Source organism: Salvelinus namaycush, chromosome 24, assembly GCF_016432855.1.
Source record: "Salvelinus namaycush isolate Seneca chromosome 24, SaNama_1.0, whole genome shotgun sequence".
Classification (NCBI taxonomy): Eukaryota; Metazoa; Chordata; class Actinopteri; order Salmoniformes; family Salmonidae; genus Salvelinus; species Salvelinus namaycush.
In genome coordinates, this window is record NC_052330.1 from 10927364 (window position 1) to 10940832 (window position 13469).

Genomic DNA, 13469 nt, shown 5'->3' on the forward strand with positions numbered 1-13469 from the left:
TAGGCAAAATAATAAACTGGTGAAAGACAATGAATTCAGTCTATATGCAGAAAAAGAAGCAATAGCAAAGAAGATTGTAAAATACTAATTCCAAGAGAGTTGGAGCCTATTTCAGATTGGTGCAATGCCAGACAGCTCGCCTGTGTGCAGTCACTTTTATTATGAAATGTACTCACACAGAAAAAAAAAAAAAAACAGTCTCCAGAGAACATTTGGTTCAGGCCTCAACAGCTTTTATTTTGTATTTTATTGAACCTTTATTGAACTAGGTAAGTCAGTTAAGAACAAATTATTATTTACAATGTCGGCCAAACTCTAACGACGCTGTGCGCCGCCCAATTGGTCTCCCAATCACGGCCAGTTGTGATACAGCCTGGAATCGAACCAGGGTCTGTAGTGACGCCTCTAGCACTGAGATGCAGTGCCTTAGAACGCTGCACCAATCGGCAGCCCAACTCATATGCATAAAGCTGGGATTGCTGAGGGCTAAATTAGGGCTCTCTCCCCTCACCTCTCCCACCAGGGCACAGAGAACATTCTGTCAGATTCATGACATTTACTTTCAAATTCGTAGAATGAACATTTTAATGCAATGGAAAGTCTGGATAGAGTTCAAGCCTGTGTGTTGAGCTATATGGCCAGGTTTGTTCCTCTTTGGTAGAGGACCCAGAGAAATTAAGTAAATAATCAAATGCATTTCAACCCCTCACTAAATCAGTACACTGTCACTAAATACACCAATATGACCATACATTCTACCAACAATAAGGACAAGCATTCTACCAACAATAAGGACAAACAGCAGATCATCAGGCATTTTGTTGGCACGTGTTTAAGTTGAGCAACCTTCAGATCCCCATCTCTCTCTCTCTCTCTCTGATGGACAGACGGGGAGGAATCCCTGCTTTCCCATCTGTATTCAGACTCTGTTGTGTGTGCGGGCTAGGATGACGCGTTCCCACAGCCCCCCTTTTAGAATCATTATGAAAGCCGCAGTGAAGCTTTGGCAAACGCCACGGCCATGATTGAAAACTAAAAGTCCTCTCTCCTGTTCCTTGCGGCAGGGCAATTATGAGCTCTCTACCGTGCGCTAGGCGGAGGGTCAGCCAGGCATAGAGGTGTGTAGATTTTTACCGTCTCATCCCAGGAGCAGTCCACCACCTGTGGACACAAAGACAGATTGCACTAATCAAAATTAGATTCCATGTGATCCGAGTGATGGAGATGACGTCCTCATGTGATTTCACATGATAAGAAAATGTGTCTTTGTTGGGTTTCAAACTGGAGTCAGACAGAGGACTATGATATATTAGGATGCATGTGACTTGTTGTATGGTCAGTCACATTCACACAATGGGCGGGATTTCAGAGTCGGATAGAGAGTGTTGAGGGTAGTTTTGGTACACAATTGTCTGCTGTTCCTATAATAGCAGTGAACATTTTATAGTGTCTTGGTGTGAGGACACATTTTTTTGTTGTTCAGACAGAATTGCACATACTGTTTAGACATTTTCAATATCACTCTGTATACTGCGGGTACAGTGTCTGAGTGGAGATTGGCTTTTCAAGCAGAGTCATTGCTTTGACGCCTCAAAAGACGTCAAATTGCCTTTTCAACAATGTGGAAACATGTTTTTGAGCCTTAGTGGGGTTCGTTATTAGTTTGAACTCTATCAGAAGTACAGAATGTCATGGTTATCAACTAAATTACACACTGTCCACTTTCATTTAGTCTTTATAAAGACAATGAAAATGCTATTCAATAGCATGGCAAATTGATCAGGGCTTTTTAGGCCCAAAGACAAAAAGCTCCGTGGCACGGCAGTCAAAAGTCTTCACACACGATAAATGATATACTGGCCTATCTGTCCACATATATTTAAATAAAAGGCTAAGTTTATTTATCTTTTATGAACAATAAAGTATGGAGGGTCATAAAATAACAAACATGGTGCTATAGAATTCTGCCAGTATGATATAGCTCTGAAGAAATATGTCTCCAACAGAGCGCCATACTTCATTTAGCTCTTTCCTCTCCTCTCCGTACCTTGGTGGGAGGGGGGAATTAATTATTCTTGAGTACTACAGAGAGGAGAATCTGCCTCACTGCCAAGCAGACCAGCCCGTGACTCAGCCATTGAAGGAAAAAAAATGGCCTCCATTAATTACTTTACTGCAAAACAAAGTGAAAGCCACAGAGAGGCCAGCGCTGCAGCAGTCTGGAGGGTAAAGGAGGAAGAGGAGGAGGAATGACCCCTGAGGGGTGTCCCTGTCTCCAGTCCCTGCTGGGTGGCAGAGAGCGGAGAGGTCCAATCCTATACTTCAACTTTCTCCAAAACCGGATTTCTCCAAACTATTCTAGGGGAGGAAAACTTTGAGTCTCTCCCTGAATTTCCTCCGGATGTTAGAATATCTGTTATATTCTCCCCTCTGTGATGTATTACTCCTGCCTGGCATCCAAGCAGCTTAACTCCTGCTCCTCTGTAAGGAGCTGTTAACATGTAATTGCTGCAGTTTGGAGGGTCTATGCAGGGGAGGCTGCTGTGCTGTGTGGTGTGGTGCGCTTCACAGCACAACGACAATACAGCTGGTCAGAGGCGAGCACAACCTGGAGAGAGGGGATCAATCAGACACGTGTGACTGCATGCAGCATTACCCTGTGGGAGGGTGGGGGACCACTCTGCACATTAGCTGGGGTGAGGGTAAGGGGGTGTGTGCAGTGATGTGCTGTGTGTTGGTAGAGGGAGACGGTTGGGGTCTGTACTGTAGGAGACTTCCAGTCATGTGGAGACTGGAGAGGGTAGTGGGCTGTGTAAAGGCTGTATCTTCTTGGCATGTTGAGATAGAGGTTATGTGCGTTAGCCTACGGTTTATTCTCTCCACTGATGGGGGGGCGGGAGAGAAACACTGCTGTAGGAGTTTTCCCCCGCTCCGATACTGTGTGCTCCCTCTTCCTGGCACAGGTAACCGTACCCTCCTGCACCCCCGCAGGTTGGCAACAGACAAACCTGTGCCTGAAAGAATAAATTAGGAAAAATGTATGCTTGAAAAAATACACTTATCCCAACAAATTGGTTGGAGTGCCAAGCAAGCTTTTGTGTAGCTATGCTGGGTAGGCACGACTTCCATTGGTAGCAGTAGATGTGCAACTGGCAAACATCTGCCAGAAAGAGATTTTCAGCCCCCAGACGAGTTTGGCTCAGGGGACGTCATCATTCATAATAATTATAAGCGGGGTATCTCAGTAATTTTGATTACTGTTCCAAGTGCAGGCGTATCCTTAAAAAGTGTTTACATTTACACAACTTTACGGGGGTAACTGAAATTATGTAAAGTACAGGACCTAAATGGATGACTGAGATGCCATTCCCACTGCTTAAAAACTGAATGTTAAACGCCATCTACTTTTTTTCCCGAAATGTACTTCTGCCAGAAGAAGGGGAAAAAATACCTCAAGATCATCCTCAAGGTAATCCAAAAAGGATATGCTGACACAAACTTTTAACAAATAGATGTCTTAGTCTAATTCCTTTACTAAAATATGCACAGTTGAGGTATCCTGTATTAGTGTGTGATGTAGGTGGAGAAATGAACTGTGCAGTATTTGAATGCTGATATCTGAGTCACAGCCTGGCTGTGATGTCTCACTGACAGTTCTGACCTGCTGTCTTTCATCCATCACTATGTGCTGACGTCAGGCCTGACTGTGGAAACTACCGTCCAGACCCGGCAAGACTGCACCACAGGCAGCCCCGTGTGTGTGTAGGGTTGCAAAGCTAATGGTAATTTACTAAAAGTTACCGGAATCTTCAGGAGATTTGGTAATTAACAGAAAATGTATGACAATCTATCGTAACTATGGTCAAAATATTACGGTTATTTCATGCTGAAACCCTCATGAACAACAATGGTATTCACTAAGTTGATTGTTTAAAAAAATATATATTTACAATAATATACTGAACAAAAATATAAACTCAAGATGCAACAATTTCAAAGACTTTACTGAGTTATAGTTCATATAAGGAAATCAGTCAATTGAAACAACGACCCTAAGCACACAGCCAAGACAACGCAGGAGTGGCTTCGGGACAAGTCCCTGAATGTTCTTGAGTGGGCCCCGCCAGAGCCTGGACTTGAACCCAATCAAACATCTCTGGACAGACCTGGAAATAACTGTGCAGCGATGCTCCCAATCCAACCTGACAGAGCTTGAGAGGATCTGCAGAGAAGAATGGGAGAAACTCCCCACATACAGGTGTGCAACGCTTGTAGCGTCATACCCAAGAAGACTCAATGCTGTAATCGCTGCCAAAGGCACTTCAACAAAGTACTGAGTAAAGGGTCTGAATACTTATGTAAATGTAATATTTTAGTTTTTTTTTGCAAACATTTCTAAAACACCTGTACTTGCTTTGTCATTATGGGGTATTGTGTGTAGATTGATGAGGAAAAATAACAATGTAAAACATTTTAGAATAAGGCTGTAACGTAACAAAATGTGGAAAAAGTCAAGGGGTCTGAATACTTTCCGAAGGCCCTGTACACACACTTGGAGTCTGAAGTTTACATACACCTTAGCCAAATACATTTAAACTCAGTTTTTCACAATTCCTGACATTTAATCCTAGTAAAAATGCCCTGTCTTAGGTCAGTTAGGATCACCACTTTATTTTAAGAATGTGAAATGTCAGAATAATAGCAGAGAGAATGATTTATTTCAGCTTTTATTTCTTTCATCACATTCCCAGTGGGTCAGAAGTTTACATACACTCAATTAGTATTTGGTAGCATTGCCTTAAAATGATTTAACTTGGGTCAAATGTTTTGGGTAGCCTTCCACAAGCTTCCCACAATAAGTTGGGTGAATTTTGGTCCATTACTCCTGACAGAGCTGGTGTAACTGAGTCAGGTTTGTAGGCCTCCTTGCTTGAATGTGCTTTTTCAGTTCTGCCCACAACTTTTCTATAGGATTGATGTCAGGGCTTTGTGATGGCCACTCCAATACCTTGAATTTGTTGTCCTTATGCCATTTTGCCACAACTTTGGAAGTATGCTTGGGGTCAATGTTCATTTGGAAGACCCATTTGCGACCAAGCTTTAACTTCCTGACTGATGTCTTGAGATGTTGCTTCAATATATCCACATAATTTTCCTACCTCATGATGCCATCTATTTTGTGAAGTGCACCAGTCCCTCCTGCAGCAAAACACCCCCACAACATGATGCTGCCACCCCCGTGCTTCACGGTTGGGATGGTGTTCTTCGGCTTGCAAGCCTCCCCCTTTTTCCTACATAACGATGGTCATTATGGCCAAACAGTTCTATTTTTGTTTCATCAGACCAGAGGACATTCTCCAAAAAGTACGATCTTTGTCCCCATGTGCAGTTGCAAACCGTAGTCTGGCTTTTTTATGGCGGTTTTGGAGCAGTGGCTTCTTCCTTGCTGATCGGCCTTTCAGGTTATGCCGATATAGGACTCGTTTTACTGTGGATATAGATACTTTTGTACCTGTTTCCTCTAGCATCTTCACAAGGTCCTTTGCTGTTGTTCTGGGATTGATTTGCACTTTTCGCACCAAAGCATGTTCATCTCTAGGAGACAGAACGCATCTCCTTTCTGAGCAGTATGACGCTGCGTGGTCCCATGATGTTTATACTTGCGTACTATTGTTTGTACAGATGAACGTGGTACCTTCAGGCATTTTTGAAAATGCTCCCAAGGATGAACCAGACTTGTGGAGGTCTACAATTGTTTTCTGATGTCTTGGCTGATTTCTTTTGATTTTCCTACGATGTCAAGCAAAGAGGCACTGAGTTTGAAGGTAGGCCTTGAAATACATCCACAGGTACACCTCCAATTGACTCAAATTATGTCAATTAGCCTATCAGAAGCTTCTAAAGCCATGACATCATTTTCTGGAATTTTCCAAGCTGTTTAAAGGCACAGTCAACTTAGTGTTTCTTGGCAATTTCTTGCATGGAATAGCCTTAATTTACATTTACATTTTAGTCATTTAGCAGACGCTCTTATCCAGAGCGACTTACAGTAGAGTGCATACATTTTATTACATTTTACATACTGAGACAAGGATATCCCTACCGGCCAAACCCTCCCTAACCCGGACGACGCTATGCCAATTGTGCGTCGCCCCACGGACCTCCCGGTTGCGGCCGGCTGCGACAGAGCCTGGGCGCGAACCCAGAGACTCTGGTGGCGCAGCTAGCACTGCGATGCAGTGCCCTAGACCACTGCGCCACCCGGGAGACCCGGGTGGGTCAGAACAAGAATAGACTGACGAGTTTCAGAAGAAAGTGCTTTGTTTCTGGCCATTTTTAGCCTGTAATCGAAATGCTCCAGATACTCAACTAGTCTAAAGAAGGCCAGTTTTATTGCTTCTTTAAATCAGGACAACAGTTTTCAGCTGTGCTAACATAATTGCAAATGGGTTTTCTAATGATCAATTAGCCTTTTAAAATGATAAACCGGGATAAGCTAATACAACGTGCCATTGGAACACAGGAGTGATGGTTGCTGATAATGGGCCTCTGTACGCCTATGTAGATATTCCATAAAACAAATCTGCCGTTTCCAGCTACAATAGTCATTTATAACATTAACAATGTCTACACTGTATTTCTGATAAATTTTATGTTTTTATTTTATTTTTTATTTTATTTATTTATTTTATTTTTACCCCCTTTTCGTGGTATCCAATTGTTAGTAATTACTATCTTGTCCCATCGCTACAACTCCCGTACGGGCTCGGGAGAGACGAAGGTCGAAAGCCATGCGTCCTCCGAAACACAACCCAACCAAGCCGCACTGCTTCTTAACACAGCGCGCCTCCAACGCGGAAGCCAGCCGCACCAATGTCTCGGAGGAAACACCGTGCACCTAGCTACCTTGGTTAGCGCACACTGCGCCCGGCCCGCCACAGGAGTCGCTGGTGCACGATGAGACAAGGATATCCCTACCGGCCAAACCCTCCCTAACCCGGACGACGCTAGGCCAATTGTGCGTCGCCCCACGGACCTCCCGGTCGCGGCCAGCTGCGACAGAGACTGGGCGCGAAACCAGAGTCTCTGGTGGCACAGCTAGCGCTGCGATGCAGTACCCTAGACCACTGCGCCACCCGGGAGGCTAATTTTATGTTATTTTAATGGACCAAAAAATTTGCTCTTCTTTCAAAAACAATGACATTTATTAATGACCCCAAACTTTTGAACGGTAGTGTGTGTGTATATACAGTGGGGAGAACAAGTATTTGATACACTGCCGATTTTGCAGGTTTTCCTACTTACAAAGCATGTAGAGGTCTGTCATTTTTATCATAGGTACACTTCAACTGTGAGAGACGGAATCTAAAACAAAAATCCAGAAAATCACATTGTATGATTTTTAAGTAATTCATTTGCATTTTATTGCATGACATAAGTATTTGATACATCAGAAAAGCAGAACTTAATATTTGGTACAGAAACCTTTGTTCGCAATTACAGAGATCATACGTTTCCTGTAGTTCTTGACCAGGTTTGCACACACTGCAGCAGGGATTTTGGCCCACTCCTCCATACAGACCTTCTCCAGATCCTTCAGGTTTCGGGGCTGTCGCTGGGCAATACGGACTTTCAGCTCCCTCCAAAGATTTTCTATTGGGTTCAAGTCTGGAGACTGGCTAGGCCACTCCAGGACCTTGAGATGCTTCTTACGGAGCCACTCCTTAGTTGCCCTGGCTGTGTGTTTCGGGTCGTTGTCATGCTGGAAGACCCAGCCACGACCCATCTTCAATGCTCTTACTGAGGGAAGGAGGTTCTTGGCCAAGATCTCGCGATACATGGCCCCATCCATCCTCCCCTCAATACGGTGCAGTCGTCCTGTCCCCTTTGCAGAAAAGCATCCCCAAAGAATGATGTTTCCACCTCCATGCTTCACGGTTAGGATGGTGTTCTTGGGGTTGTACTCATCCTTCTTCTTCCTCCTCCAAACACGGCGAGTGGAGTTTAGACCAAAAAGCTCTATTTTTGTCTCATCAGACCACATGACCTTCTCCCATTCCTCCTCTGGATCATCCAGATGGTCATTGGCAAACTTCAGACGGGCCTGGACATGCGCTGGCTTGAGCAGGGGGACCTTGCGTGCGCTGCAGGATTTTAATCCATGACGGCGTAGTGTGTTACTAATGGTTTTCTTTGAGACTGTGGTCCCAGCTCTCTTCAGGTCATTGACCAGGTCCTGCCGTGTAGTTCTGGGCTGATCCCTCACCTTCCTCATGATCATTGATGCCCCACGAGGTGAGATCTTGCATGGAGCCCCAGACCGAGGGTGATTGACCGTCATCTTGAACTTCTTCCATTTTCTAATAATTGCGCCAACAGTTGTTGCCTTCTCACCAAGCTGCTTGCCTATTGTCCTGTAGCCCATCCCAGCCTTGTGCAGGTCTACAATTTTATCCCTGATGTCCTTACACAGCTCTCTGGTCTTGGCCATTGTGGAGAGGTTGGAGTCTGTTTGATTGAGTGTGTGGACAGGTGTCTTTTATACAGGTAACGAGTTCAAACAGGTGCAGTTAATACAGGTAATGAGTGGAGAACAGGAGGGCTTCTTAAATAAAAACTAACAGGTCTGTGAGAGCCGGAATTCTTACTGGTTGGTAGGTGATCAAATACTTATGTCATGCAATAATTAATTACTTAAAAATCATACAATGTGATTTTCTGGATTTTTGTCTCTCACAGTTGAAGTGTACCTATGATAAAAATTACAGATCTCTACATGCTTTGTAAGTAGGAAAACCTGCAAAATCGGCAGTGTATCAAATACTTGTTCTCCCCACTGTATATATACATATTATATATGTATAATGTTATATATATAATGTTATATATATAATGTTTTACAGCTTTGTCATTCTTTATTGAAATGTTTTCTTATTTAATTATTTCATAGGTGATAAAGCCACACGGAGGACCAGATATTATTAGACACCTGTGATCATCTGAAGTAATAGATGTCTTGTGATAGATTACATCAAATCCTTGAAAGATACCAACACTCTGGTAGTTTACTGGTCAACTTTGAACGTTTCCAGGAATGTGGGTGTGTTTGTTCGATGTGTGTATGTGTGTGTAGATCCCCAGGCTCCATGGACACTGTATACCCACAGTCGTGTTAATGCCAAATTGTGCGTGACAGTTCTTTCCCAGAGAATAATACAGGAAGGCTATCAGCGTCATATGAAAAATGACATCCCCTGTAATGACTAGCCTTTACAATAGAGCTTATTACATCCTATCAGTCAATTTTCCAGTCCTCTCAGGCTGAACAATGTAAACAGCCATGAGAGACCCAACAGTAGAGGCTAGGTACGGGGGTAGGAATAAGAAGAAGTGAGAGTGACGTTTTCAATTATATGGCTCCTCAGCTAGATTGATAGCTCGACTGATATCAAACACTTTGTGAGGGAGAATGTGGAGAACTGGAGAATTGAATTCATGGATGCTGGCTACTGTAATGCAGACTAATAGATAGATAGAACAGCATTGCAGTGGACTTTATAAGGATACATTTACTCTATGCAACGGTTTTCTTCAGTACAACAAATAGCTCAGGAAAAGGCAGTAGTGTAGTACAGTAGTGTTTTCTCTAAGTGAACGTGCTGGGCCTGCAGGGGTAAGTGTCCACTGTGGTGTTATGTCGCTGTGTCGGAACCCCTAGTAGCGATTTCTTCCGCAGAGGTTGTGTCCAATGGCTGAGCCCTGTGGCTGAGATAAATACATGGCCCAGTGAGATGATAATTAGACAATACTGAGACAGACCTGGTTGGGGATTTGCAGATTGAAGTCCAGGCCACAGACGAACTCTGAGTGGTGCTCCAGCGTCTCCAGCAGCGGCTGCTCGGTCCTGGAGTAGTCCCAGAGCCTGTGGATACAGACGCAGCCCAACACAACATGAGGCAATCCCACTAATTGAAACGCCGTTTCTCCCCCCTTTCCCCTTCTGACGGCCGGGGAGATGGCTCAAAGCCCTGACGCAGCGCGAGCCAGACTGATCCACTTAGCAAATGTAATTAAATGATTTCTTTTGAAAATATTCCGGGCCTATTTATGTGCGCCAGGGGAGTCAGTCATTTAGAGTTATTATAGAAAGAGAGCTGTTAGTGTCAATCAGCAATAGGCCTCTCCCTTACTGCAACTGCATTGTGGGTCTGGAGCCCATTGGATGTTAACAGGTAGGATTGCATTCAAGAAAAAATCCACTTAGAGCATTAGAGTCAAAAGGAAATAAGAGGTTTGCGAAAGCAATGCGGATGATGAAAAACTCGGAAATTAGCCTCGGAAAATAAAATATGTGTTGAGTGTTCTCTAGTCTAAATGATATATTGGTGATATAGGCCACACAAGCTCATAGAACGGGACCGCTGAAGAGCGTAGCGCGTAAAAATCGTCTGTCCTCAGTTGCAACACTTACTACCGAATTCCAAACTGCCTCTGGAAGCAACGTCAGCACAAGAACTGTTCATGAAATGGGTTTCCATGGCCAAGCAGCCGCACACAAGTCTAAGATCACTATGCACAATACCAAGCGTCGGCTGGAGTGGTATAAAGCTCGCCGCCATTGGACTCTGGAGTGATGAATCATGCTTCACCATCTGGCAGTCAGACGGACGAATCTGCGTTTGGCGGATGCCAGGAGAATGTTACCTGCCCGAATGCATAGTGCCAACTGTAAAGTTTGGTGGAGAAGGAATAATGGTCTGGGGCTGTTTTTCATGGTTTTGGCTAGGCCCCTTAATTCCAATGAAGGGAAATCTTAACGCTACAGTATACAAGACATTATAGACGATTCTGTGCTTCCAACTTTGTGGCAACAGTTTGCGGAAGGCCCTTTCCTGTTTTAGCATGACAATGCCCCTGTGCACAAAGCGAGGTCCATACAGAAATGGTTTGTCGAGATCCGTGTGAAAGAACTTGATTGGCCTGCACAGAACCCTGACTTTAACCCTATCGAAAACATTTGGGATGAATTGGAATGCTGACTGCGAGCCAGGCCCAATCGCCCAACATCAGTGCCCGACTTCACTAATGCTCTTGTGACTGAAGTGAAGCAAGTCCCTGCAGTAATGTTCCAACATCTAATGGAAAGCCTTCCCAGAAGAGTGAAGGTTGTTATAGCAGCAGGTATGGGGCCAACTCCATATTAATGCCCATGATTTTGGAATGAAATGTTTGATGAGCAGGTGTACCACCCCATTCACTTCAAGAGAGTAGTGTCAGTAGGACTCAAAAGACGACACGATCCATCTCCATAACTCACACTCAGTACGTTTCTGTGGGAACAAACAGTTAGTCAGATCCAGGCGACGCGCTCTAGCTCAGGTACTGTAGATGGCTCTCCTTCTCGTTCCTCCCACAATACCCAGCCAGCGTTCAGGCTAATTGAGGTGAGGCAATATCCTGCTCTAATTAGTCCTACAATAACAGGTGGCAGCGGCCAGCGCATCGTTTACCTTCAGTCCCAACACTCCTGAATGAACAGAGCCTACCATGGCAACCCAACCTCACCTAGCGCTGTGAATCAAACAGGACACCTAATCTCATGTAAACACCAGGACCTGGTAGAATTCTAAAGACACCCAAACGTAACTTGGAGTGAGTAAACAGAGGCCTGGGATGAGGTCTATGTTACAACAGGTGCCATCGCCTCTACCCAGTCCCATGCCTGTAATGAATGGACAGTACATAGGAAATCAAACCTTTTGTTCAGCAGTGCCATGACGATCTAAGGAAAATCATTTCCATTAATTACCTTTAAAGCATAGGTGATCGATGCAGTGCAGTGCTAGAAATAATTACCTGGTTTCTTCACGGAATATGACACAACCCCATGGCTAAACACGCTCCACATTAAAAACAGTATTGATCTATGAGTTTACCCTGTCATATGTACATAGACTTAGGCTATTAGCTCTGTAGGCTAACATGGGCTTGAGTTGCACTGACAATTCTGGTTAAATATCCGTTCAGTAACCCATATCATATATAAATCGGAATGATAACTGCTAAATTCTCCCTAACGTGTCCAGGCCAGCACAACATATTTTATTTTACCTTTATTTAACCAGGTAGGCAAGTTGAGAACAAGTTCTCATTTACAATTGCGACCTGGCCAAGATAAAGCAAAGCAGTTCGACACATACAACAACACAGAGTTACACATGGAGTAAAACAAACATACAGTCAATAATACAGTAGAAAAATAAGTCTATATACAATGTGAGCAAGTGAGGTGAGATAAGGGAGGTAAAGGCAAAAAAAGGCCATGGTGGCGAAGTAAATACAATATAGCAAGTAAAACACTGGAATGGTAGATTTGCAGTGGAAGAATGTGCAAAGTAGCAAAATAAATAAATAAATACAGTAGGGGAAGGGGTAGTTGTTTGGGCTAAATTATAGATGGGCTATGTACAGGTGCAGTAATAGGTGAGCTGCTCTGACAGCTGGCGCTTAAAGCTAGTGAGGGAGATAAGTGTTTTCAGTTTCAGAGATTTTTGTAGTTCGTTCCAGTCATTGGCAGCAGAGAACTGGAAGGAAAGGCGGCCAAAGGAGGAATTGGCTTTGGGGGTGACCAGAGCGATATACCTGCTGGAGCGCGTGCTACAGATGGGTGCTGGTTGTTACATGAAAACAGTGCCTTTTGATATTTTAAGTAGAAATTGTGCACCAATATTGAATTTTAAAAGACTGTTATATTAAATGAAGTGCCTTTTAATATAGACCATATGGAAAATTCTATAAATCAGATGTTTAATATAAATAAATGCTTGGTAAAGTGCCAAAATTCTGCATTTTGACATGTCCCTCACATGTTCCCCAACCATGTGTCACTTCTAGGAATATTTTAAATCCCAAAATGTCTCCAAGTTTCATCATTGTAAAGTCTTAGTTTTTTTGTTGCTTTGACAAAGTAATTTCTGAAGATTATTATTTATTTCATGTGATTAGTGATTCATTTACGTCTGTCCCTCAATGGGGTGGCAGGTAGCCTCGTGGTTAGAGCGTTGGGCCAGTAACCGAAAGGTTGCTGGATGGAATCCCCGAGCTGACAAGGTAAAATGATGTCGTTCTGCCCCTGAACAAGGGAGTTAACCCACTGTTCCTAGGCCATCATTGTAAATAAGAATATGATCTTAACTGACTTGCCTAGTTAAATTAAATTTAAGGGAACTTAATTTTTTTTTTGTGAAGCTTGCATTCAATTGCCACTTCCCTTTGCACACAATAAGCTTCCATTCCCCGTGTCAAAAGGGAATTCATGGCTGATTTCAGAAGAAATCGTCAACTATGTTTCTGTTACTTTATGTGGCACTTAATAGGCACTCTTTTTTTTATTTTTATAACCTCTTGAGATGGGAGAATGTAAAAATCAAACCTTTTTTTTTTTTTTTACCAAGTTACACTTCTCAAAG

At 43.4% G+C, this 13469-nt stretch overlaps 1 protein-coding gene across 2 annotated transcripts in view; it reads right to left on the reverse strand.

Annotated features, from left to right (window-relative positions):
• Nucleotides 1-201: 201 nt before the first annotated feature.
• The window catches only part of pex7 (peroxisomal biogenesis factor 7), a 33733-nt gene continuing 20465 nt past the window's right edge, over nucleotides 202-13469 (reverse strand). The window contains exons 9-10 of one of the 2 annotated variants that reach the window (XM_038963094.1): nucleotides 9820-9922; nucleotides 202-1161 (exon numbers count right to left, since the gene is read on the reverse strand). In XM_038963094.1, the coding sequence (XP_038819022.1) occupies nucleotides 1081-1161; nucleotides 9820-9922 (184 nt within the window). In that variant the 3' untranslated portion in view covers nucleotides 202-1080. The remainder of the gene's footprint in view (nucleotides 1162-9819; nucleotides 9923-13469) is intronic. The other variant, XM_038963095.1, reaches the window with a different exon arrangement.